The sequence below is a fragment of the Emys orbicularis genome, chromosome 2, assembly GCF_028017835.1.
Source record: "Emys orbicularis isolate rEmyOrb1 chromosome 2, rEmyOrb1.hap1, whole genome shotgun sequence".
NCBI lineage: Eukaryota > Metazoa > Chordata > Testudines > Emydidae > Emys > Emys orbicularis.
Genome location: NC_088684.1, coordinates 239,592,261 through 239,617,058, shown reverse-complemented (window position 1 = coordinate 239,617,058; position 24,798 = coordinate 239,592,261). Strand labels below are relative to the sequence as shown.

At 49.7% G+C, this 24,798-nt stretch overlaps 1 protein-coding gene across 1 annotated transcript in view; it reads left to right on the top strand.

Moving 5' to 3' along the window:
• Positions 1–10,440: 10,440 nt before the first annotated feature.
• LOC135873830 (ATP-dependent translocase ABCB1-like) overlaps positions 10,441–24,798 on the top strand; it is a 114,052-nt gene continuing 99,694 nt past the window's right edge. The window contains 2 exon segments of the mRNA XM_065398443.1: positions 10,441–10,478; positions 17,847–17,960. Coding sequence (XP_065254515.1) covers positions 10,441–10,478; positions 17,847–17,960 — 152 coding nt within the window.

The window sequence follows — 24,798 nt, the reverse complement described above, 5'->3', positions numbered from 1 at the left end:
ATACTGGACCTGCGAGTCTGAACCGGTACTTGGTAAAACTCAAGTTTCGCATGGTTTTCCTGGCCTCCATCATCCCCTCCCTGGATCCCGGGGATTGGTACGCAGCCCTTGATCTACAGGACGTGTACTTCCACATCCACATATTCGAGGGGCACAGGCGCTTCCTCCGTTTTGTGGTGGGACAGAATCACTACCAATTCACCGTCCTCCCATTTGGTCTGTCCACTGCCCCCAGGGTCTTTCCAAAGTGCATGTCAGTAGTAGCGGCCTACCTCAGGCGCCGGGGGTCCAGATATTACCCTATCTGGACGACTGGCTGGTCAAGGGCACCTCCCAGTCGCAGGTGAGGGATCATGTGGCACTCCTTCTGTCCACATGCACTGCCCTGGGCCTGTTGGTAAACAACACCAAGTCCACGTTAGTCCCGGTCCAACGCATAGAGTTTATTGGGACGCTCCTGTATGCAACGTCGGTCAGGGCCTCTCTCCCCCCAGACAGGTTCGAGACCCTGAAAGGCTCATCGACTTGATCATAAGGTTCCCGGTGACGACAGCCAGGTCCTGCCTGCAGCTGCTAGGTCACATGTTGGCGTGCACGTATGTGGTCTGCCACGCCAGGCTCAGGATGAGGCCCTGTCAAGGCTGCTTCCCCACTTTGAACTTCAGGGTACAAATGTGGGGGCCTGCATGAAAACTTCTAAGTTTAACTACCAGCTTAGATCTGGTCCGTTGCCACCATCCCAAAGCTAATTCCCTTCCCTGGGTAGCCTTGAGAGACCTTCACCAATTCCCTGGTGATACAGATCCAACCCCCTTGGATCTTAAAACAAGGATAAATTAACCACCCCCCCTCCTTCCTTTCACCAACTCCCGGTGAATACAGATCCAACCCCCTTGGATCTAAAAACGAGGAAAAATCAATCAGGTTCTTAAAAAGAAGGCTTTTAATTAAATAAAAAGGTAAAAATCATCTCTGTAAAATCAGGATGGAAAATAACTTTACAGGGTAATCAAACTTAAAGAGCTCAGAGGGCTCCCCTCTAGCCTCAGGTTCAAAGTACAGCAAACAGAGATAAACACTCTAGTAAAAGGTACATTTACAAGTTGAGAAAACAAAATAAAACTAACACGCCTTGCCTGGCTGTTTACTTACAAGTTTGAAATATGAGAGACTTGTTTAGAAAGATGTGGAGAACCTGGATTGATGTCTGGTCCCTCTCAGTCCCAAGAGCGAACAACCCCCAAACAAAGAGCACAAACAAAAGCCTTCCCCCCTCCCCCCCAAGATTTGAAAGTATCTTGTCCCCTTATTGGTCCTTTGGGTCAGGTGTCAGCCAGGTTACCTGAGCTTCTTAACCCTTTACAGGTAAAAGGATTTTGGAGTCTCTGGCCAGGAGGGATTTTATAGTACTGTACACAGGAGAGCTATTACCCTTCCCTTTATAGTTATGACAGGCCCCTACAACTCTGGCTGGCCTCACAGTTCTCCCAAGCCACAGACAGGTTGGACAAGGTCCTCACTGTGCCAAACTCGGTGGCTACCTCCCTACGGTGGTGGTCCACACCAAGCAACATGCTCCGAGGGGTCCCATTCAGGGACAGAGCCCCATTCGTGGAGCTGGTGTCCGATGCATCGGACCTGGGCTGGGGAGTCCATGTGGGGAATTTTCAGACCCAAGGCCTGTGGTCCCAAAAGAAGGTATGTTTTCAGAGTGAGCTTTAAATGAAGGCAACTGGATTGCTGATGCTATGACTTACGACTTTCTGCCTAACATAATATTTTTGCAGTTAACACTCCTGCTTAGTAAATTCCATGAGATAGATTTTCAAAAGCAGCTAAAGGATTTGGAAACCCAGGTGCTTTTGAATATCTCCTTCACAGTCTTTATTAACCAGGAGTAACTGTGTGGGACTTTGGCTCCTGCATTGCTTAGATGTTTTTGAAAATTTTACCAAGTCCCAGTGGAAACTTGAGCTCCTACATGTCCTATTTTTGAAAATCTCCCCATGTAGTTTAGTGAGCACTGGGTGAGCAGGAACCCAGCTATCCTCTGGTTGCAGAGATGGGGCAAGGCTGGGACAACCAGAGAATACTCAGCATCAGGACATCTTCACTGTTACCTTGGATAGTGTCTGGGTGGCCTTCTAACATCATCCCCATGAGCAACAATGGCTCTGTGTGATTTATGAGATGGCAAGGCCTACTAAGCTTAGTTTCTAACCAATGCAGCCTGGTTGCCCCTGGGTATTGAATGGGGCTTGGGGAAAAGATTAGGTAGGTTGATGGAGTTATTTAGGTGAAAATCAGAGGCAAGATTTATAGGGACCGAGGGTATGAAAGAAGGATGGAACACCACATCGTATGAGTCAGCAATGACATCACAGATCTCATAGATTCTCTAAACTGATATGTTTATTAAGAATTATGTATTCAGTGAGACATGGTGCAGGAAGTATGCTCTGTTCCCTGATAGGAAGTATGGTCAAGCAGTTAGGGCATTAGCCTGGACCTCTACAGACAGGGATTCAATTCTCTGCTCCACCAGAAACTTCCTGTCTCACCTTGGGCAAGTCACTTGGTCTCCCTGTGCTGCTGTTCCCCCTCTGTAAAATATGGATGACAGCACTTCCCCAGCTCACAGGTGCATTGTGAGGATAAATGAATTACACTCATAGACTTTAAGGCTAGAAGGACACATCATGATCATCTAGTATGACCTCCTGCACACTACAGGCCACAGAACCTCACCCACCCATTCCTGTAATAGACCCCGAACCTCTGCTCAGTTACTGAAATCATAATTTAAAGACTTTGAGTTACAAAGAATTCACCATTTACACTAGTTTAAACCTGCAAGTGACCCGTGCCCCAGGCTGCAGAGGAAGGCAAAAAAACACTGGGTCTCTGCCAATCTGATTCAGGGGGAAATTCCTTGCTGACCCCAAATATGGCCATCAGTTAGACCCTGATCATGTGGGCAAGACCCAGCAGACAGACACCTGGGAAAAAATACTCTGTAGTAACTCAGAGCTTTCCCCATCTAGTGTCCCATCACTAGCCGTTGGAGATATTTGCTTCTAGCAGTCGCAAATCGGCTACATGCCATTGTAGGCAGTCTCATACTCTCCCCATTAAAGACTATGAGTGATCAGATGTAATGGTACATTGTATGTACCTTAGATTGTGACAATGGCTCAGTAGTTCTGCATAAGAGTAAAAGGAAAGCAATGTTGCTGACCCGCATTTCTAACTGGCTGTAGCCAAAAGCCTTTCAAAGCAACTACAGGCTGGAGTTGAAGAACAATGGCAATCATTGGAGGCAGATTATCAGTGTGGTCTGTACACACCTCTCTAGCATATCTCATTGGCTTTATGTAATGTATTGAGTCTACAGGTCTCACCCAATGAAGTTTCTCCTTCTTTTTTTGCCTTTCTAGAGCCAGCTGTCCTTGCAGGCAAAACTCTCAGAGATGTAAATACAAGAAAATTCCTATCAGTTAGAGAGCTTGATTCACTCTTGTATCAGTCCAGTTTACACGGATCTAACCCAGTAAAGCATATTGAGACCTCTGCTCCATGGTATTTTATGTGTATTTGCTACAAAACTGCACCATGTGGAGGTATCCCCTGCCCCCCCCCCCCCCCACACACACACACAGCAGAAGGCAGAACAGTTGAGTCTGACCCTTCAGCAGAATTATCTTTACCTGGCTGAAATGATTTATCTTTTGGCCTGCCACACCAGAGTGTCTAGATAAAGTGCCATGAAAAACGTTGTCTATAGTGTTCTGTCTGTAGTGTCATGTTGTCAGTAGTGTTGTCTCTATTGTTTCCTGGCTCTGACTGCGATGCAGCATAGTGTTTGCAAAACACTATGAAACCAAGGACAAAGAGTCCTGTGGCACCTTTGTCACTTTTTACAGATCCAGACTAACATGGCTACCCATCTGATACTTGACACTATGAAACCAATTGCTCTTGGAAATGAATTGCTCAAACAGTCTGTGTGGTGAATGCCAATGGTACGATTAATACCGTAGCTGTCTCCCCTTAGGCACAAGTAATGACTGCGCACATGAATAGAGACCCTTATTCACAGAACTTTAAAAGCTAATGGTAAGGGCATGTGTACATATTGGGGTCCAGGAAGTGGGCGGGCGTAAGCCCACCCACTGCTAAAGGGTCCCCCCCCAGCCTAAGTGGAGGACCCACAGGGCCAGAAACCCAAAAGATTACGGGGGACAACTAAAGTAATAACAGGGACAGGAGTGCGGTCAAAGGGTCAAAAGAAGGGAACCTGATGGGGACACCGAGCAGAGAACCCCGGACAGCACCCACTGCTCCGCAAAGGTGTCAAGGGAGCCAGTGGACGCCGCCCAGAGGAACTCTGCCCGGATACGTGAACGGACAGAGGATCGGAAACAGGCCCCACAGTCACAGGAACCTCCATCGGCCAACCTCCTCTCCCTGGTTTTATAGATGGCCTATTTAGCCAGGGCCAAGAGGAAGTTGACCAGGAGGTCCCGTGACTTTGTGGGGCCACAGATAGGGAGTGCATAAATGAAAAGGTGAGGGGAAAAGTGCTACCAAAAATGCAACATAATGTCGGTGAGGAGCCGGTGTAGGGGCTGCAACCTGGCACACTCTAAGTAAACGTGAGCCAGGATCTCCCTCACGCCGCAGAAAGGACAGGTGTCTGGGACGGGGTAAACCACGCCAAGTACACGCCCGTGCTCACGGCCCCATGAAGGAGCCGCCAGCTGATATCCCTGTCGGGCCTCAGCACCAGGGTGGAATATAGGCTGGCCCACCGGGGCTTCTCACCCTCAACAGGTGGCAGGAGGTCCCGCCACTTCATATCGGGGCAGGACATGAGGGTAAGGAAGTGAAGAGTGTGGAGCACGAGCGTGTATAGATGTTTCTTTGGCGTGGTCAGGAAACGAACTGGCTGCAAGTCGTGCAGCCGGCTCACGGAGAAGGGGCGGGGGGGGCCGGTTGGGTCCACGGGGCAGGGGCCCGATAAATAGGTCCGGAGGACCAGGGGTGGACGGTGGACGGGGCGTGCCCTCACGCAGGACCTGGTCGAGGTAGACCCGAGCAGCGGGCGGCAAAGCGGCCCTCACCTCCTGAAGTACGCGCCGGGGAGTACAAGGCCTGGAGAGCCCCATGCGCCGAGCGAGCGTGAGGAGATCCAGACAGACTCCCCGGTCGTAGTCCAGGAGGTCTCCAACTCTAGTTGACGTCTGCCAGGACCAACCTCTGGCGCACCGCGGGGGACTCCGCCACCTGCACACGAAGCTGGGGGTTGTGTAGCAGGGGCTCCGTGAGGAGATCTGCCCCCCCGGTGGCCGCCACGGACCTGGTTGGTGAGAACAGTTTCCAGGTCCGAAGGAGGTCCTGGTAGGAGACCGGCAGCCTGGAGAGGTCTCGCGGAAGACCTCTCAGATCGAGATAAAAGAGCTGCCGGTCGTATCGGAGCCCTCGGAAGCGGCGCAGGAAGGCGTGCGCCAGTACACTCCACACCGGACTACCTACACCATAAAGGAGCCTCTGCAGGGCCTGGAGGTGGAAGACATGGACCTGAGTGTGGAGGCACTTCAGGCCCTGTCCTCCCTCCTCCAGGGGCAGGTGGAGGACCCCCACAGAGACCCAGTGCAGTCCTGGCCAAAAGAACTCGAGAATCGCCCTCCGGAGGTCGGCCAGGAAGCCCGGGGCTGGGACCAGGGTGTTGAGATGGTACCAGAGCATGGACAGGACTAGTTGATTGAGTACCAGTGCCGTCCCGTGAAGGGAGAGGCACCGGAGTAGTCCTGTCCATTTCCGGAGCCGTTCTGTTACCCTGCCCTGTAAACCGTGCCAGTTCTCTGGCAGAGACGGATGTGTGGCAGAAAGATAAACGCCGAGATAAAGCAGCGGACCCGTGCTCCACCGGATGGCCTGAAGCGCGGGTGGGAGGGAGCTCGCCTGCCTCTCGGCCCCTATCACCAGGCTACAGCTCTTGACCCAGTTGACCTGGGCAGAGGAGGCCGCCGAGTACACGGTCTGGCAAGACTCCACCCGCAACAAGTCGCCCGGGTCCTGGACCACAGGGGGAACACATCGTCGGCGTACGCCAACAGGACCAGCCGCAGCTCCGGCTCCCAAAGCACCAACCCCATCAACCTCCTGCGGAGGAGACAGAGGAAGGGCTCGATCGCCAGAGCGTACAGCTGGCCCGAGAGGGGGCACCCCGGCGCACTCCCCGCCCGAAGCTGACCGGCTCGGTCAGGGTCCAGTTGAGCCTGACCAGACACTCCGCGGAAGCGTACAGCACCTGGAGAAAACCCACAAACTGGGGTCCGAAGCCTAACGCTCGCAGAGTGCCCAGGAGCCCGTGGTCCACCCTGTCGAACGCCTTCTCCTGATCCAGGGACAGGAGGGCGAACGACAGACCATCCCTATACCCAAGCTCCAAGAGATCCCGGACCGGATAGAGGTTATCAAAGATGCTACGACCCGGGAAGATGTAGGTCTGATCTGGATGGATCACGTCCTCCAGCACGGACCCCAGCCGCAGTGAGATGGCCTTGGCTACGATTTTGTAGTCCGTGCTCAGGAGCGAGACGGGACGCCAATTCCGTAAGTCGCGGAGGTCCCCCTTCTTCGGCAATAAGGTGAGCACGGCTCGCCTGAACGAAAGAGGGAGGACCCCGCTCCGCAAGGCCTCAGCCCAGATGGTGACGAGGTCCAGGCCGAGGACGTCCCAGAACACGCGGTAGAACTCCACGGTCAGCCCATCCATGTCCGGAGATTTATTGGTGGGCATGCGGCGGAGGGCTTCCGAGAACTCGGCCAGAGAGAGAGGCAACTCTAGCCGGTCCCGGTCGCCTGCGCTGCCCGTCGGGAGTCCGTCCCAGAGCACTCTGCAAGCGGTAGGGTCAGTCGGATCCGGGGAGAAAAGGTGTGCGTAGAAGGCCCTGGCCCTCTCGCACATCTCCACTGGATCCGTGAGGGGGGTGCCGTCCTCCGCCAGGAGGCAGGTGACGTGCCTCTTGGCACCCCTCTTTTTCTCCAGGGCGTAGAAGAAGTGGGAGCCGCGATCCATCTCCCGAAGGAGGCAGATGCGGGATTGAACAAAAGGACCCCGGGCCCGATGGTTGTCGAGAGCCCGGAGCTCCTCCCCCTTCTCCCGGCACGCTCTGCAAAGGGATGGATCCTCAGGGCTGGCTGCCAGACGCCTCTCTAGCTCTAAGACCTCCCGTTCCAACTGCTCTATCGCCGCATCCCTCCGTCGGCTGGCGCCCCGGGTGTAGTCGCGGCAGAAGAGCCGGGCGCACACCTTTCCTAGGTCCCACCACTGCCGCGCCGAGGGAAAGGCATGCCGCAGCCCTCGCCACACCAGCCAGAACTCCCGGAAGGACGCCACGAAGCCCACATCCTCCAGCAAGCTATTGTTAAAATGCCAATAGGTCGGTCCCGGCCTCTCCGCACAGAGACAGGCCGTCACGGTGACTAGATGGTGATCCGAAAAGCGGGCCGGCCGGACATCGGAGTGGGCCTGTGAAAGATGGAAGCGTGACAAGTAAATGCGGTCCAACTGGAAGTGGCACGACCGATGGACTTCCACCCGGACATAGGTGAACGTGGAGACATCGTCTGGGTGATGTTCCACAATCTCCCGGAGGACGTCCATGGCGGCCGGGCACTGCTTGGTCCCCGAGCGGTCCCGCTCCTCGAGGGTAGCATTGAAGTCCCCACCCAGGACCAGGCTCTCATGAGGATCCAAGGAGCCGAGGAAGGCGGACGCCTGCTGAAAAAAAGGCAGCCGCTCCGGGCCCGATGTCGGGGCATAGACGTTGACAAGGTTGACCACAAGCGCCTCCATGCGGACCCGGAGGTGCAGTAGGCGGCCCGGCACAGCCTCGGCAACCCCCAGCACCTCGGGCCGTAGTTCGGGGGAGAACAGGGTAGCCACTCCAGCCGTACAAACTGTGAGATGGCTAAAATAGACCCTGTCCCCCCACTCCAGCCGCCAGCTGTCATCGGCGGCCGGATCCGTGTGGGTCTCCTGCAGGAAAACCGTAGAGTACCCCCCCTCCCGAAGGAAGGAGAGCACCTGGCACCTGCGGAGACCCACCCTACAGCCCCGGGTGTTCAATGTTGCAAAGGTGATAGGTGGCATGAGGAGGGCTGGGGGGGATCCTCGCCAGCAGGGATGCTCACGGCCCCCATTGGGCCATGCAGCAAACCGTGACCCACCCCAAAGGTGAGCAAAGCATCACCGAAGCTGCGGACCCACTGGTAAGCCGCGGCACCCTGCTTCCCGGTCTTTTTACCCTCCCCCATGAGGGCCCTCGCGGCCCGGAGGATCTGATGGAAATCCCCCCATCACTGGAGAGCGAGCGGCACCTTATTGCGGGAGCCACGGACGTCTTCTAAAAACTCCCGCAGCTCTTCTCGCAGCGTATGGGGGGGTGGGGTCACTGGCTTCTGGTCATCCCCCGCTGGGCTCCTGGCACGGCCCCGTGGCCCACCGAGACGGGCAGGCAAGGGGTGGACCCTCGATGTGGTGCCCGATGGGCCGGCGCCACACAGCCCGCCTCAGACCCCAGCTCAATGGGGGGCGGCGGCGGAGGGAGGATAGCAGCCCCTAGTGGGTCGGGACTGGGGAACACAAAGGCCACTCCCTGGGGGTCATCCTTCGGGAAAGAGAAGGAGACATCCCCAGGGGCGGCAATGGCATCGCGGGAGGTGGAGGGGATAGGAATCGGGTCAGGAGTAGGGGCAGGGCCGGGGGCAGGAGTAGGGTCGGGAAGTGGGACAGAGGCGGGATCCTGGGCCCCAGGAGCTGGACTGCTGGAAGGTGGCTACTCGCGGTCGGGCTCAGGGGTCTGATGGTTAGGGAGGGGGTCCCCGGAGATGCCGGGCTCAGGCTCTACGGCAGGTGGAACAGCCACAGCAGCAGGAGGTGGATAATCTTCAACAGTGCCCCCACCCGGGAAGGAACTCGGTTGCCCCACGCCAACGAGGGATACCCCTGGTAACACAAGTCCCGGCTGCGTGGCATCGGCCGTCGCCTCAACAGGCTCGGCAGCCGTCTGTGGGGTGTCACCCGCAGCCGGGCAGGTCAAAGAGTCCAGGGGCTCCTCTAAGGCAGGAGCAGTAGTTAGGGGCACGGAAAATGGACAAAGGGGGGCTGGGGTGAGGTCGGCCAGATCGAGGCCCGCTGGCAGAGGGTCGTCCTCCCCCTGGGTAACCGGGGTCAGACCCAGGGCCTCGATCTCCTCATAGATAGAAGGGAGCTCACCTCACACCACCCCGGGGTCTTCCCCGCTAGCACCCGAGGCGACGCTTGCCTCAGGCATCGCAGGGGGTATAGGTGGCAAGGGAGCAGGAGGGGCTTCAACGGGGGCCTCCATGAGGAGGGACCGCGGAGGATGGATGGTGGTATCCTCCGGTGGTGCCACACCTTCCCCAGCCAGCAACGGTAGATGTAATGCACCCGCGGGCAAGGCGGAGGGCTCGGCAGCAGTGCCCCCCTTCCTGGTTTTCTGGGGGGCCTCCACACTGGATGGCAGGAGCGGAGCTCGAGCTTTCCGCTTGCCCCGCTTTCCCTGTGCTAGGGTCCAGCCCTCCATGGCATTGTCTGCGGGCTGGGTGACAGGGGTTGGGTGGGGGGGCAGAGATGATGACTCGAGGACCTGAGGAGGTAACAATGGGGAAGCAGGAGGGGGGGCGGATTCCCCCTGGGGAGGGCCCTCTCCCGTGCCCGGCAACACCCCCACCGCACCCTCCTCTACAGGCCCCGCCACAATGCACGTAGCAGAGGCGGGGCTCTCCCGCTTGTCTGGGCATGGTGGGGGAGGTACCCCTTGGGCCCAAGAGGGAGCAGTGGTGGTCCGAGAAGGAAGAGGGGCGGCTTCGGGTACCGGGCAACCAGGGATGCCAGCAGTGGTAGGGCTGGCGCCCTGCCGGGGCTCGGGGGTCTCGGACACTCCTCCGTGCCGGGCCAAGGGGCAGTCCCTCCGGACGTGCCCTATCGCCCAGCAGAGGTAGCACCGGGCCTCCCCCGTGGAGTAGTGCACCCGGTAATGGGCCCCCTGATAGGGGACCAGGAAAGACCCCTCGAGCGCCTCTCCGCCACGTGCCGCCGGCGGCAGTTGGAGCTGCACGTGCCGGCAGAACGAGAGGACGTGACGGAGGGCGGGGTCTTTGCAGTCGAGCGAGAGAGGGCTGACGATGGAAATTGGTTTCCCCAGGGTAGAAAGGGCGGGCAGCAGGACGACATTGTGGAGGAAAGGAGGAACGGAGGTGCGGACCACACGGACACCCAGATCCTCCAGCGGCTCCAGGGGGACGAACACGCCCCCCACCGCCAGGCCCTTCTCTACCGCCTCCTGGGCGGCGGCCACCGAGGGAAGGAAGAAGACAACCTTGCCATACATTTTGGAGGCCGTCACGATGGCCGTGGGCCCCACCACCCACGCCAACCCCCGCACGTAGGTCTCCACGTGGGACGAGGCGGGCACCAGGAGGCAACGGACACCATGCTTCCTAGTCAAGGTGGGGAAGGGGCCCAGGCCACTATAGATGGAAGCAGAGGCGGTGAATGGATGAGAGGGCGTACTGGCAGGCGGGGGGGCCGCCGCCACCTGGGCATACGCCCTGGGGGCCGGGGGAGGGGCACCCACAGAGCTGGTGGAGGGAGCAGCGGGAAGGGACGCCGCGGCCGGTGGCGGGGCTGCGGCAGTGGGCGCAGCCCCTGCCATGGAGGGCCCAGTCTTCGTAGCGGGGCTCTTTCCTTTCTTTTTGCCCTGGCCTTTCCTGCCGGCTGGGGCGGCTCCCCCAGAATCGGAGGGGGCGAAGGACGTGGCAGCAGCGGAGGTCACCCTGTCGCCCGCCGCTGCCGATGCCGCACACTACCATATTGCTTTCATGGCTAAATGCCAAGATTCCTGTACTATAAACAACCTTAATATCTACATTAACTTGATGTTAATTGGGTTCCAAATATTTGCCAGAGCTTGTATGGATAAAGTAGCTGTTTTCTTTAGCTCTTGGCAAGATCACGTGAGACATACAGGAATCCTGCTGCAAGAGCAGATCCAATCCACTATTGTTCTAACTAAGTCTTACCTTTAGTTTGTAAAGAGGTTCAATCATGTTATTGAACATGACTTTGATAACCATTTTTGTTATACACTGGTATGACTTCTAACCCAATACTAGCTGTAGTGAGACAGACCCAAAGATGGGGAGCTCTTGGGATGCAGTCAGGGATGTTTGTGTCATCCCTTCCTGCATCAATTTTGCGTTGGGGGTGTGACATTATTGATATAATCTGGGACCATATAGATCATTGTTGCAACCAAGGTCCTGTAGTGGCACCCAAATCTTGTATAAAGGGGGTCAAATGGGGTGTCTAAGACAAGGTTATGGATTACTGGTTATAATTATGCTGTCTATATGTGTGTATCAGTTTTATAGTTGAAGTTATGAATATTGGCTCTATGCTGTCTGTATTGCAAACTTATGCTATGCTTCTGGGTGACGTCCCAGACAAGCTGGTGTTAGCTCTGCCTAGCCTGCTTGATGGCCCATTAAGAACCATCAGCTATACAATGGACTCATTGAGAAAAGGCAAATATGCCTTCAGACTCAGTAAAGTATGCAGGGACTGGCCCATGTGACTCCAGACTCCATTTTGCTGTAATTTTCCACAGTAAGAACAAAGAGGTGTTCTTACACCTGGAAAAGACTATATAAGGCTGCTGCCTCATCTCCATTTTGTCTTCAATCCTGCTTCTTATCTCTGGAGGGACTTTGCTACTGCTGAAGCTCTGAACAAAGGACTGAGGACCCATCCCACCTGGGGATGTTCCAGAGACTTGATTTGAACCTGCAGTTTATTCTATCGCTGCTGCAAGCCTGAACCAAGAACGTTGCCATTGCTGTATGTAATTGATTCCATTTAACCAATTCTAACTCTCATCTCTATCTTTTTCCTTTTATGAATAAACCTTTAGATTTTAGATTCTAAAGGATTGGCAACAGCGTGATTTGTGGGTAAGATCTGATTTGTATATTGACCTGGGTCTGGGGCTTGGTCCTATGGGATCAGGAGAACCTCTCTTCTTTTTCTGGGGTATTGGTTTTCATAACCATTTGTCCCCATAACGAGTGGCACTGGTGCTGATACTGGGAAACGAGTGTCTGAGGGAATTGCTTGTGAGACTTGTGGTTAGCCAGTGGGGTGAGACCAAAGTCCTCTTAGTCTGGCTGGTTTGGTTTGCCTTAGAGGTGGAAAAACCCCAGCCTTGGGCTGTGATTGCCCTGTTTTTAGCAATTTGTCCTGAATTGGCACTCTCAGTTGGGTCCCGCCAGAACCGCATCATCACAGGGGGGGGGGGGACACACATGGACCAGGGTTCAGGCTCCACGCCACAACCCCTGTGTCCCCACAGACACAGTCTAGACCCCCACCACTAGAGCACAGTTTGAAAATTACTCAGTCCTGAATGGCCCCCTCCACAGTGGTCTCCAGAGTCCTGTGCGCTCCCCCAGCAGCCGATGGTCTACTTAGTCCTCTTCCTCCTCCAGGCTCCAGCAGCTCCCCAAGACAAATGCAAGTGCGGTAGCAGCTCCAGCAACCTCGACAGCCAGGCAGGAAGGACCCCTCACAGGTGGTAGCAATGGTGGTGAAGACAGGGTCCTGACTTCTCCCTCCAGAGGTGGTGGGGAGGGGGGGCTGGCCGGCAAGGCCCCACGCTCAGCAGCAGTAGCAGCAACAGCAGTCCAGGGAGGGAACACTCCAGCCAGCAGCAGTAGTCCAGGAAAAGAAAGAAAAAGGAGCTCCAGCTATCAGGGCAGCCGGAGAGAAGAAGGAAGGAGAGCTCCAGCCAGCAAGGCAGCCAGAGGCCCCTAAGCACACTCTGTAGAGGGATGGCTACCTTGCTTCTGCCAGGAAGGGCTTAACACAGTCCTGGCAGAGGGCTGCAGCTCTAAAAACACTGGCTGATTGGGGGATGTGGCTGCAGCTGGGCCACGCCCCAATCAGGCTTCAGCTGGCCTGTATAAAGAGGCTGGGAGCCAGGCCCTCAGCAGTCTCTCTCTGCCTTTAGAGGGAGAAGGGTCTGGCTGCAGCAAGCTTGAGATGGAGTACCTGGGTGGAGCAGGGCTGGGGAAAGGTAGGGGGGCTCCAGTCTGGAAAGCCCTAGGCTGTGGCCTAGTAGAAGGCCAAGGGAGTACTGGGGGTTGCAAAGGGCAGCCCAGGGCTAGGTCAAGGCAGCAGGTCCAAACCCTCCTTGCCTGTGATGAGTGGCCTATACTGCAGTCAGCCCCAGGGAGCGGGGGCTAGTTGGTGACTGGCAGTGGCCTTATTCTGAGGTGAGGTAGGGATAGTGGGTGGGGGTTCCCTAGGGAGGGGAGACCCTGGTACTGAGGGGTGTACTGCCAGGGGGCAGCACCCCAGATACAAGGGTACTGGGAGGGACATGGGGGCCAGAGGACAGGTGGACCACTTGCCTGCAGAGGGTGCTCTGGAGGCTGGATTGTGCTAATTCCCACAAGTCACCAGCAGGAGGTGCCACAGGGGTGAGTCTGCTCCTCTACAGCATGACTATTTGAAGATGACACTTACTCTTTGCTGGAATATTTCATTTTCATTTCCTTGCTAGAGCTGTGCCTATCTGATGTTCATTTTTGCTCACCATTTGATGTCACAGTAACCTCATTTTTTGTCCTTTTTAGTATTGTAGTTCCATTTCTCATTATGTTTTCCATGTTAGTCACTTGGGTCTAACAGTCCATTAGCGAATAGGATTTATAAGTCAGCTTTTTGAAACAAGGGGGTAGTTTAGCAAGTCTTCAGTATTATGTTTAATAAAAAATAATATGGTGAATGCAGCTAAAATTCCCTTTCCAGTTCCAATTAAGTTAAAGTGATTAGAAAAAAAAATGGGGGGTGGGGGGGGAATCCAGCTCCCCAAGTTCTTTTTAGTGTTTATCTAGAAATATTTCAGTCTCAATTACTGTACCTAATGCACTCCTTGTTTCTCATTACAATAATCAGGGAGGGAGGCAATGCTACTAGACAAACAAATTTACATTAAGGTAGTCATAGAAAGTGTTTACATTATTCACAACTGACCTGACATAACTCATCCATAATGTCATGCTTGATCTACTTCAAGAAGTTTTATATAAGTATTTCTAAAACTGATTGATGATTCTCCTCCTCCTGTGTTGATAGCCTATAGCTTGACAGAAAATAGGAAGGGCTAAGCAAAGAAACTACAGAGCATTAAAAACATGTGTAATCTTATAGTAAATAACCTTTCATATGCTATACAAGGTGTAACCTTTTGTTGGTTTGCTGGTATGATATAGAGACTGTAAAAGTTTTCAACAGGCATCCCTTCTCTAACAACAACAATATTAGACTCTTATGCTTTAGAAAGTGGATTGGAGGTCTGTTTTCATACAATGAAATATTGAGCGCACCAACTGTTCTGCCCTTGGTATTTCATGTTTCCTCTGCCCGGTACTGTTGGTATTTCATGTTAAGGATTTTATAATTAAAGGTATGCCCACCCTCAGTCGTTGCAGGGCTAAAAAACAAAAAGTGGTTTAGCATTCCTCTCTTCACCCTGGTCCACTCTGGGCGGTGGGGGACATAGCTGCAGGTGGATATACCCCCAGTTGTAATAGGGTGGGGCAATTAAAAAAAAAAAAAAAGGCAAAAATCCCTGCTCCAAGCCCCCCCCCCCCAAAAAAAATCCTTGGTGCATACACCCTCAGCCGTAGCATAACTAAGCATAAAAGAAGAACTTAGGCTTTCTCGCTCTGCCCGGGAAGGGTTTTATATTTGGTGTATGGACCCTCGGTGGTGGTAGGCTGAGTAATACAGGGGAAGGCTTAGCGTTTCTCCCTCTGGCGCAGGCTGGGTTAACATTGTAAGCCCCGGTGCCGGCATGGGCAGCGTAAAATCTCAAGTAACTAAAAAAACCTTAAAAGTTGTACTAACGAATTGTGACATGTTCAGGAAACAGAAGGGTACAACTGCAGACTCGAAAGTCCCGCAGTCGTGGGTGATGGCATCAACAATGGGTTCAAGGCTGGACGGATGGGCATTAGGGAGCTCGGACACGGGAGTCCCGCTGCCTGACCCGCTGGTGTCACAGGAGGCTGGTGGACTTGATGCCCATGCCATGGAAGGGGCGACAAGAAGGGATGTGACTCTGTTGCCTCTTTCAAAGGGGGGTAAGAACCTCACCAAAGTGGGGTACAATCCCTGGGGTTCCATGGCAAAGCTTCAGAAAAGCGTGCATACTTGGCAAAATTAGTTAAACCTGTATGCCAAGTATGAGAGACAGAAGCCTAAAAACTTAGGGGCAGCTATGGGATTGATGTAAACTGCAGTGGCAATGTGGTACCAAATGTTGTCAAAATAAAATAAAAAAAGTTGGGGAAAAGGGCAGAAGTGTGTACCCGGCAGCTAGTAAAAATTAAGCAACTAAAAACAAATTACTAACCAGGCAGCAACCCAAGCCTGTGCTCATGAAAAGGGTTCAACAACACAAAATTGGCCCCAAACAAGCAGGCAGGCAGCAACAACAACAAAAAATTAAGAACAGGTTGGAAGCCCTGAGGGCATAGTGGCAGGAGTAAGGAAAGGAGTAAGTGCAGACATAGGGATTTGAATTTTCCAAAATAGATTTTACCATTTTAAGTACTAAGTTAAGTAAGGTATCATTTTAAAAAGTAAGCAAGTAATTATTAAAAATTAACAGAGGGTCCTGTGGCACCTTTAAGCCTAACAGAAGGTGCCACAGGACCCTCTGTTGCTTTTTACAGATTCAGACTAACACGGCTACCCCTCTGATATTAAAAATTAGCGAAGGCACAAAAAAAAGCAGTGAAACTTGGTAAAAATATTTTTTAAAAAGTGTTATAAAAAATTCTTGGTTTCTTTGCAGCCATTCTGAAGAAAAAATACTAAATAATCCAGACAAAAAAAACTATCCAACTAAAATATTTAACTATAAACAATTTAGTCAGATTTTCTAAAAAAAATATAAGGGGGGTTCTATTAAAACTTAATTGCCCCAAATATATAAAAAAATGTAATCTATATACAAGTATATAAAAACAAAACAGTGTAAAAAAATGTGCATTTTCCCCAGAACATGTGCAGTGTATATTGTAGAAGGGGTAAAAAAAATTGCAAACATACCATGCTACATAATTAAAATCCTATTCGGGCTCCAAAGAAAGCAACAATAGGTTGTGTTTTCTTTTTCAAATTTTTGTAGGTTTTAAAAGCAAAAGTTAAAAGTAATCACAATTAACTTTTACCAGAGTTTTATCCCTTTAAAAACAAACTCTAAGCTGCTAATGGCTTTGAATCCAAAAGCAAGCCAAAAAGCATCTGGGTTAATGCAAATTACCTAACTAATAAAGGTAAAAACCATTAAAACCTGGCCTGCCTATAAAACAAACACAAAAAAATATGGGGGTAATTCCTCTGTTTTGCCTGCAATCAGCACAGGTATTTATAAATATATATATTAAGCAATAATCTGCCACCCTCCAAGGGGTAAAAACATTTTTTTGTCTTACAAAAAAATCAAAAAAAGCTAATACCAGCAAAAAAGCAACCCAAAATACCATAAATCTACAGTCGCAATAAAAATTGTTTTGTGTTCTATGTTTTGTCTTGTGGTGTTTGTCTTGTTGCTAGCACTATTGTGTATTTAAAAAAAAAAAATACTGCAAAAAAAATCCTCAGGTAGTAAATACCATATTAGGGGAAATGGTTTTAAAGCAAAAATTATAAATACTTTATACCTAAAGGTAATTAAAAATAAATTAAGGTCTCTGTCCCAACTACAAAACAGCCTAATACAAAAACAAATAAAAATAAAAAAACATACTGCTATAGCTATAAAATGTACTAAAATGGAAATACTTGCTTTGTCCACCTTAAAACACAAAATATTTTGGGTAATATCAAAAAATACTAAGGTTTTAATATACTTGCTAAAGCAAAAAAATAAATAAAAAATCACTGTCTAATACTTATCAATACAAATAAATGCAGTGTGTTTCTAGCATAGTAAGGCCAAACCTTATAATTAAAAAAAAAAAATGTTATTAAAAACGCATAACCAACAAGCTCTAAAAGCAAAAATATTAAAAGTTAGCCCACTCCTTATATGGCACATAAAATCCTTCTGGCTACCCCAGACCTCGAGCCAGTGGGCTGGGGAGGGAGGGAAGCTATTGAACACCAGAGGTTGTACCAAGTAAACTCCTCCAAAAGTGGGTGCGCTTGTCCTTGCCTGTTGCTCCAAAGCCCTGTAGTAAAAACATTTTACTGAAATCTTGTATATAAAATAGATTAAATAATAAAACCAAAGTACTGTATAATGGGCAATGTGTGTGTTAATTCCTAAAAAAAAGTGTTAGTGTTAGCAACCCGCTAGTAAACAAATGTAAATGTAATGTAAATACTGTGTTTACCAATAATCACATTTACTGTTTGCCACAACCAAAAAAGTCTCAGCTTTGCCCAGTTTAAAAAAAAAAAAAAAACCTATGTAAAACCCGCAAAGCCGTAAAGGCCGCTTTAAATTAAAAAAAGGCCAAGTGTAAAAAAATCGTCATTAAAAACATCTAAAAATGGCAAATTAAAAACAAAGTAATGTTGCAAAAGCTAAAAAAAGGCAGCCCACACTCTGAACACTAAGAGGGTGGGTCCGTACTCCATTGTAAATCGCATCTCCCCAGTAGTGTACGAACTTCAGCTACCAGGTAAACTAAAATGGGCGCATGCCGATCAGCTCAAAACATATGCTTCTCCCTAGGTTCCCGGTCATGGCGTCGTGGGCCTCGGTTGTGGACCTGCCATCTGCCTGGACTATCCGGGTCTCCATCTGCTCATGGGATTATCTGGATAATTATAATTATGAGGAGGGAAAGTACCTTCAAAGCCTCTCCCTGGTTCAAGCAAGTGCTGGGGCCCAAGCCACAGTGTGGCATAAGGCTGGAGGGGAGGAGCCATAAAAGCAATGCATAGTCCAAATAAACAGAGCAGGGCCACAGCAAAATATCTGGTGGGTGGCCCCGGACCCTCCCATGGACCCCCAAGGGGCAGACTCTGTTCCTCATGTGGTGGTTTGAAGCGAAATAAAAGTCCCTTTGGCGGGCAATAGCAAGTATTAATCCCTAAATGCAATATCGTTGTTGTAACCTCCTAAACCAGGCAAACAACATCCATAACAGAAGCCAGGGTGGGCTGTAACGGGACAACTAATGGCTTAAAAAGTTTGTGTGTGTCTCAGTTTCCCTAATAGGTGCATTTCCATTGTCCTTTTTCTTTCCTTTGCTTTGTTAACAGAACAGGCAGTAATAGCGAAAGCCCAGGAACACCGCAAACAAAAGTGGTAAAATTGCTCCTGCTGCTTCAAGCCTTCAAAATCCTTCATTGTAATACAATGTATACATGGTGGCATATTTTTATAAAATTCCTTGTGTTTCCGATGTTTTTGTCCTCCTTTGTTAATTTTACCATTATCCAAAATTGGCCATGGTATAAAAGGTTTGTCCATTGGCAAGGGGGCAATTGCAGCGCATCATCCTGGAAGTGTGGCACCACGTATTACTTGGGCAACACCTGGCAGCTATGGCCTACAAAGCCCCCTCAAATAATGTGTGTATAAAAAAAAAAAAAGCAATGCCAGGCTGCTTTTATGAGGTGGGTCAACACATCTGCTGAAAAGGGGAGGCATCGGGATATGCCCCCACTAAGGCACATATGTTTACCAATACCGCTGCGTGTGTCTGAAGGACCACCTACCCCAGGGTGCCCCTTGATTTGCTGTTACACTCTCAGGTGCAACATTTTTCCGTGCATTGGCCCACAATTTTAATATTTCTAACTATATTGTGTTTAATTTTTCATGGATTACGCCCAATGTTTTTCTCCCATTGATGCACATCCAGGAGCAACTCACCGTATTCCAGATAAATGCCTCCTCCTTTACAAAGTTGCAGCACATCTTCAATGTGGAGAAAGCCGCCTTTGCCACCGCCATTCGGATGGGGCATCTATGTCAAGAAGGGAATGTGTTATGCTATGTTACTAATAAAGCCAGAAGCCATTACTGGCTTGTGTATGCAATTGTTGCTGCCCTAATAATTTTGTTTGGGTTATATTGCTGCTTGTGCAGGAGGCCAACGGTAACACTGGCCATGGTGTCGAAGGGAGGGTGGAAACCTAAGTGGTGACCCCTCAATACAGAATGTTGATTCAGGGTCAAGGGGGGAATGTCACAATAAAGCTGCCCCCAGGGGGTCCCCTGGGTAAGCACCAGCACTGTATATTGCTAATGCTTTTACATGCATTGGAAAGGATTTTGGGAAGGTTTGGAGGTGTGAGTGTGGAGTGAAAGATTCCTTTGCAGGTTGCGAGAGGCGGAAGGGAGTAAGGAATGGGTTAACTTGATGATTCAGCTAGGCTCGAAGATAAGGAGTGAAATTGCCCCTCAAGGCCAGTGCACACAAACAAGCTCCCTGCTGCCAAACAGCCAAAAACCCATGGGAAAGGAGAACTGAACAAAACAGACCTGTAAAACAAGAAAGATTGTTTTTTTAACTCACTGGCCTTTGCAGTCTTGCGTCCCTGAAGCCAGTGTGTTTTGGGGAACCTAAGGGAGCCACAGAAGGCCAGTTTGCACTGGTACAGAAAGCACGGGAGACGAGGATCCCTGGACAAAAATGCCCCCAGAAAAACCCAGGGTTTAATCCGAGAGCTGAAGCAAGTCGGAGATCAACAGCGGACCCTGGATGGCCTGTGCACAGATCAGAACTCTCGTCCACCCTTCCCCCTCTTCTTCTTATGTTACACCCAGGCTTGGCCAGCCTTGGGTTATGTGTGCGAGTATGAAAATGGGTGAGGGCTTGGGCACTAATGCTTTCTTCCTTCCTTTGAGTGACCTAGGAAAAACCCAGCACTCACCGCTGTTATTTAATTAATAAAGCTTTAAAATTAGTCACTTAGTGTGCTCCTTCATCTCCTCCCCTAACAATCCTGCAGCCTCAGCCTAATCACTTGACGCCTCAGACAGATTGGTAACATAAATCTGTCACAATATGGGGAACACTTTAGAGTTCTCTACAATTTACACTCCCATAGACCAGACTGTGGTGTCATGTAGACAAGTGCTGAGATTTCTTCCCTCTCATTTTTATGTGTTGTGGATGCAGGGCCATCCTTAGGATTTATGGAGCCCTACGCAGTATTATTAAACCAGTGCCCTTATGCCTGAAGTCAGCCCGGGCTCATAGCCCGGTGCGGGGGTGGATGAGGCATCAAAGGACAGCGAGACGCCCAGCCCACCTCAGGGTGGTGGGGAGTCAGTTCCCTGCAGAGACCCCGGTACTCTCTCCCTCATGCAGAATGGACATGCAGAAGGTACCTAATTAAAAGCACTAAACTTGGGAATAAAAAATGTCAGTCACAGGTTTTTTGATATGCCCTGAAATTTGTCAGACATGTATTTGCAAAAACTTTGTAGTAAGGGTGAGTCAGCTGTCTTCCTGAATACAACATTAAATATTATGGAATACATGATGCAGCTCTTCTCTGCTTTACATTTTCTTAATCAGTATTTCTAAACTGATTTTATATTTTAAATGTACTCTTAAGCCTTCATAAAGTAATCATTCCAGATTATTATATATTCAACTCCATAAAGACATTATTTTAAATTAATCAGTCACAGAGGTTTAGTGTGTTCATAAGAATGTTCATTGCTTTTAGAAAAAGGGAACACTAATTGACTCTGTGTGATCTCCCTAACAATAGACATGTTTATGAAATTTCACCAACTTTAAAAAATAAGTTTCCAAAGATTTTAGCCATAACAAAGGATTTGATATTTTACTAAGGTACTGATTTTGCTGGAGGGTTCTCTTAAAACTACTTCATCAGATAGTCAGAAGGAAGGAAAGGGAAACTTTGTCCAGCTATCTGAAAGGAAAGGGGTGTTGTCCCTTTAAGGGCTCTCTTCAACTGTGTGTGTGTGGGGGGGGGGGGGGTCGGTGAAGGGAAAAAGGGATGGACAGGGATGACTTTGAAAGCAAGTTTTTTTTTTTTTTTTTTTTTTTTTTTTTTTACTATAGTAATTAAAATTAAAATGTGTATTTTAGATAAGGGTGGCCTTTTGAAGGGTTTATTTAAAAAACTATATGTCTGAAGATCCAAACATTTAAGGCTAAAGATGATTGTGCATCTAAAAATCTATGCAAGGATTTTTTAGAGATGTGATTTTATAATCTTCACCAACTCACTAATGAAATATTTTGAAAGCAAATTTTAAACTAAGGTCCTGTAGACTAACATGTTCTGAGTAAATATTACAGTAATGCACAACTGTTTTTGTTAGTAAATTCAGAAACTGACAGTATATACCTGGGGGTTGGCAAATGCCTGTTAAATGGCTTCATTACCCTTTGAAAGGCTCTTTAACAGTTTCAATGTTGTGCTAATAGGTCTGGCAGGCTGGAGGCTTTTTCACTTTTAACTTACTAGATCCCCTCTGGAGTAAGAGTGACCAGGCTGCAGCAGCCAGCTGTGGGAGCCTGCAGGAAGGGTCAGAATAGGGATAGGAAAGCTGGAGGGGTGGGGGGGAGGGGGAGACACTCAGACCCAGTGGTGCCCCAAATTTTCAGGTGCCCTACGCAGCTGCGTATTTTGGGTATGCCTAAAGACGGCCCTGTGTGGATGCTTTGATGGTAGGTCTGAACTGGGGCCTGTTCTGTATCTAAAATCAGTTGGGAACATGATTCTCTCTCTGCCTGCATTTTTCTACTTTTTCTAGTCGTGTTCATAAACAGGGCTACTGTTCATTCTGCATTTTCTTTTAACATCCCAGAAGCTCCCATTTTTTGGTTAGTATAACACTGCAGTACTCAGTGGTGCAGTAAGGTTTCCTTGAAGCCCTTGTGTTTAACATTAAGCAGACTCATTGTGCACCTCTGTGTCTTCAAAAGCCCCAAATGGTACATGCTGTCAGTATTTAAAGATTCTCTACATGATAAAAAAAATAAGAAATACCCTTTTATAGACCCTATCCTGCAAATCTTCTGCATAAGGAAGTACCATTGAGTACAATAGGAGTTGAATCCAAAGGTTTTGCAGAATCTGCATACATTTTAAAGATGAAGTTGACTTTGGTTTCCTTTTGTGGTAAGAGGATAACTGAGAAAACTCTCTCACATTAATAAGTCAATCATAATGTCTCTTCTCATCACATACTCCATCCATAGGTGCCGACTCCATGGGTGCTCTGTGTCTGGAGCACACAAAGGGAAAAATTGGTGGGTGCTCTGCACCCACTGGCAGCTCCCTGCCCCACCCATCCGCCCCAGCTCGCCTCCTCCTTTGCCTCCGCCTCCTCCCCTGAGCGCGCCTTCCCCGCTTCTCCCCATAGCTCTCAGCGCTTGCCACCGCAAAACAGCTGTTTCGTGGCATCAAGCGCTGAGAGGGAGGCGGGAGGAGGAGGAATACGGTGTGCTCAGGGAAGAGGCGGGGCCAGGACAGGGATTTGGGGAAGAGGTCCAATAGGGGCAGGGAGGGGGCAGAGTTAGGGCAGGAACTTTGGGGAAGGGGTTGGAATGGGGGTGGGGCAGGGACGGGAGGAGGCAGGGCAGGGGTGGAGTCGGGGTGGGGCCGGGGGCAAGGAGGGGGGCCGAGCACCCACCAGCACTGGGAAAAGTTGGCGCCTAGGGGGGTGGGGAAAGTTGAAGCATAGTCACAAAATGCTGACTGCTAAATTCAGATGACAGCACTTACACTCATTGCTTATCAGCTGTATAGCTCCCTTTGCTCCAAGAATGTCCCCTACCAATAATAATGGACCTAACAGGGGGAATACCTTGTTGAGAATTGGCCCTTTATTAATCCATGCTGTAGGAATCTAAAATTGATTGCATGGGGTAGAAGGCCAATAGTTAATTATTTTCACATTCCTGAGTCACCCAAAATTGAAAAGGAAATATTATTATACATTATTACATATTAGAAGCAAGAGGAAGACCAAGGATAGGATAGGCCCATTACTCAGTGAGGAGGGGAAAACAGTAACAAAAAATGTGGAAATGGCAGTAGTGCTAAATGACTCTTTTTGTTTTGGTTTTCACCAAAAAGGTTGGTAACGATGGGACATCTAACACAGTGAATGCCAGTGAAAATGAGGTAGGATCAGAGGCTAAAATAGGGAGAGAAAAAGTTAAAAATTACTGAGACAAGTTAGATGTCTTCAAGTCACAAGGCCCTGATGAAATACACCCTAGAATACTCAAGGAGCTGACTGAGGAGATATCAGAGACATTCACGATTATCTTTGAAAAGTCGTGGAAGATGGGAGAGATTCTAGAGGACTGGAAAAGGGCAAATATAGTGCAATCTATAAAAAAAGAAATAAGGACAGCCTGGGGAATTACAGACCAGTCCACTTAACTTCAGTACCCAGAAAGATGATAGAGCAAATAATTAAGCAATCAATTTGCAAACACCTAGAAGATAAAGAGTGATATGTACCAGTCAGCATGGATTTGTCAAGGACAAATTGTGTCAAACCAACTAAATAGATTTCTTTGACAGGTGTGACAGACCCAGACCAGTGGGGTACAGGAGTCTGGTAGAGGGCAAATATACTGGTCACTGGATGAGTAGTTTTCTGTTCCCTGAGTGACCAGAGAAGGGGCTGCACTAGAGTAATCTGGAACCTGCTACAACCAGTTAAGGCAGGCAGGCTAATTAGGACACCTGGAGCTAATTAAGAAGAAGCTGCTAGAATCAATTAAGGCAGGCTAATCAGGGCACCTGGGTTTTAAAAGGAGCTCACTTCAGTTTGTGGTGCGAGTGTGAGGAGCTGGGAGCAAGAGGTGCAAGGAGCTGACAGTGAGAGTGTGTGCTGCTGGAGGACTGAGGAGCACAAGCGTTATCAGACACCAGGAGGAAGGTCCTGTGGTGAGAATAAGGAAGGTGTTTGGAATAGGCCATGGGGAAGTAGCCCAGGGAGTTGTAGCTGTCATGCAGCTGTTACAGGAGGCACTATAGACAGCTGCAGTCCACAGGGCCCTGGGCTGGAACCCGGAGTAGAGGGCGGGCCCGGGTTCCCCCCAAACCTCCCAATTGACCTGGACTGTGGGTTCTTCCAGAGGGGAAGGTCTCTGGGCTGTTCCCCAACCCACATGGTGAATCTCTGAGGCAAGAAAATCCGCCAATAAGCACAGGACCCACCAAGATAGAGGAGGAACTTTGTCACACAGGGTAAGAAGTCTTGTGGATAGGGGGTAAGCGGTAGATGTGGTATACCTTGACTTTAGTGTTTTGATACTGTCTTGCATGACCTAGATGGAGCTACTATAAGGTGGGTGCATAACTGGTTGCAAAATTGTTCCCAGATAGTAATCATCAGTGGTTTACAGTGAAGCTGGAAGGGCATAACGAGTGGGGTCCTGCAGTGATCAGTTCTGAGTCTGGTTCTGTTCAATAGCTTCATCAATGATTTAGATAATGGCATAGAGAGTACACTTATAAAGTTTGCGGATGATACCAAGCTGGGAGGGGTTGCAAGTGCTTTGGAGGAGAGGATTATAATTCAAAATTATCTGGACAAACTGGAGAAATGGTCTGAAATAAATAGGATGAAATTCAATAAGGACAAGGGAGTTCTCCAGGTGAAGGAGGAGCAATACAGCACCTTTTTGGGGTAAGTGACTGTAGCGTGTGTTTGTTTGTGTTTGGGG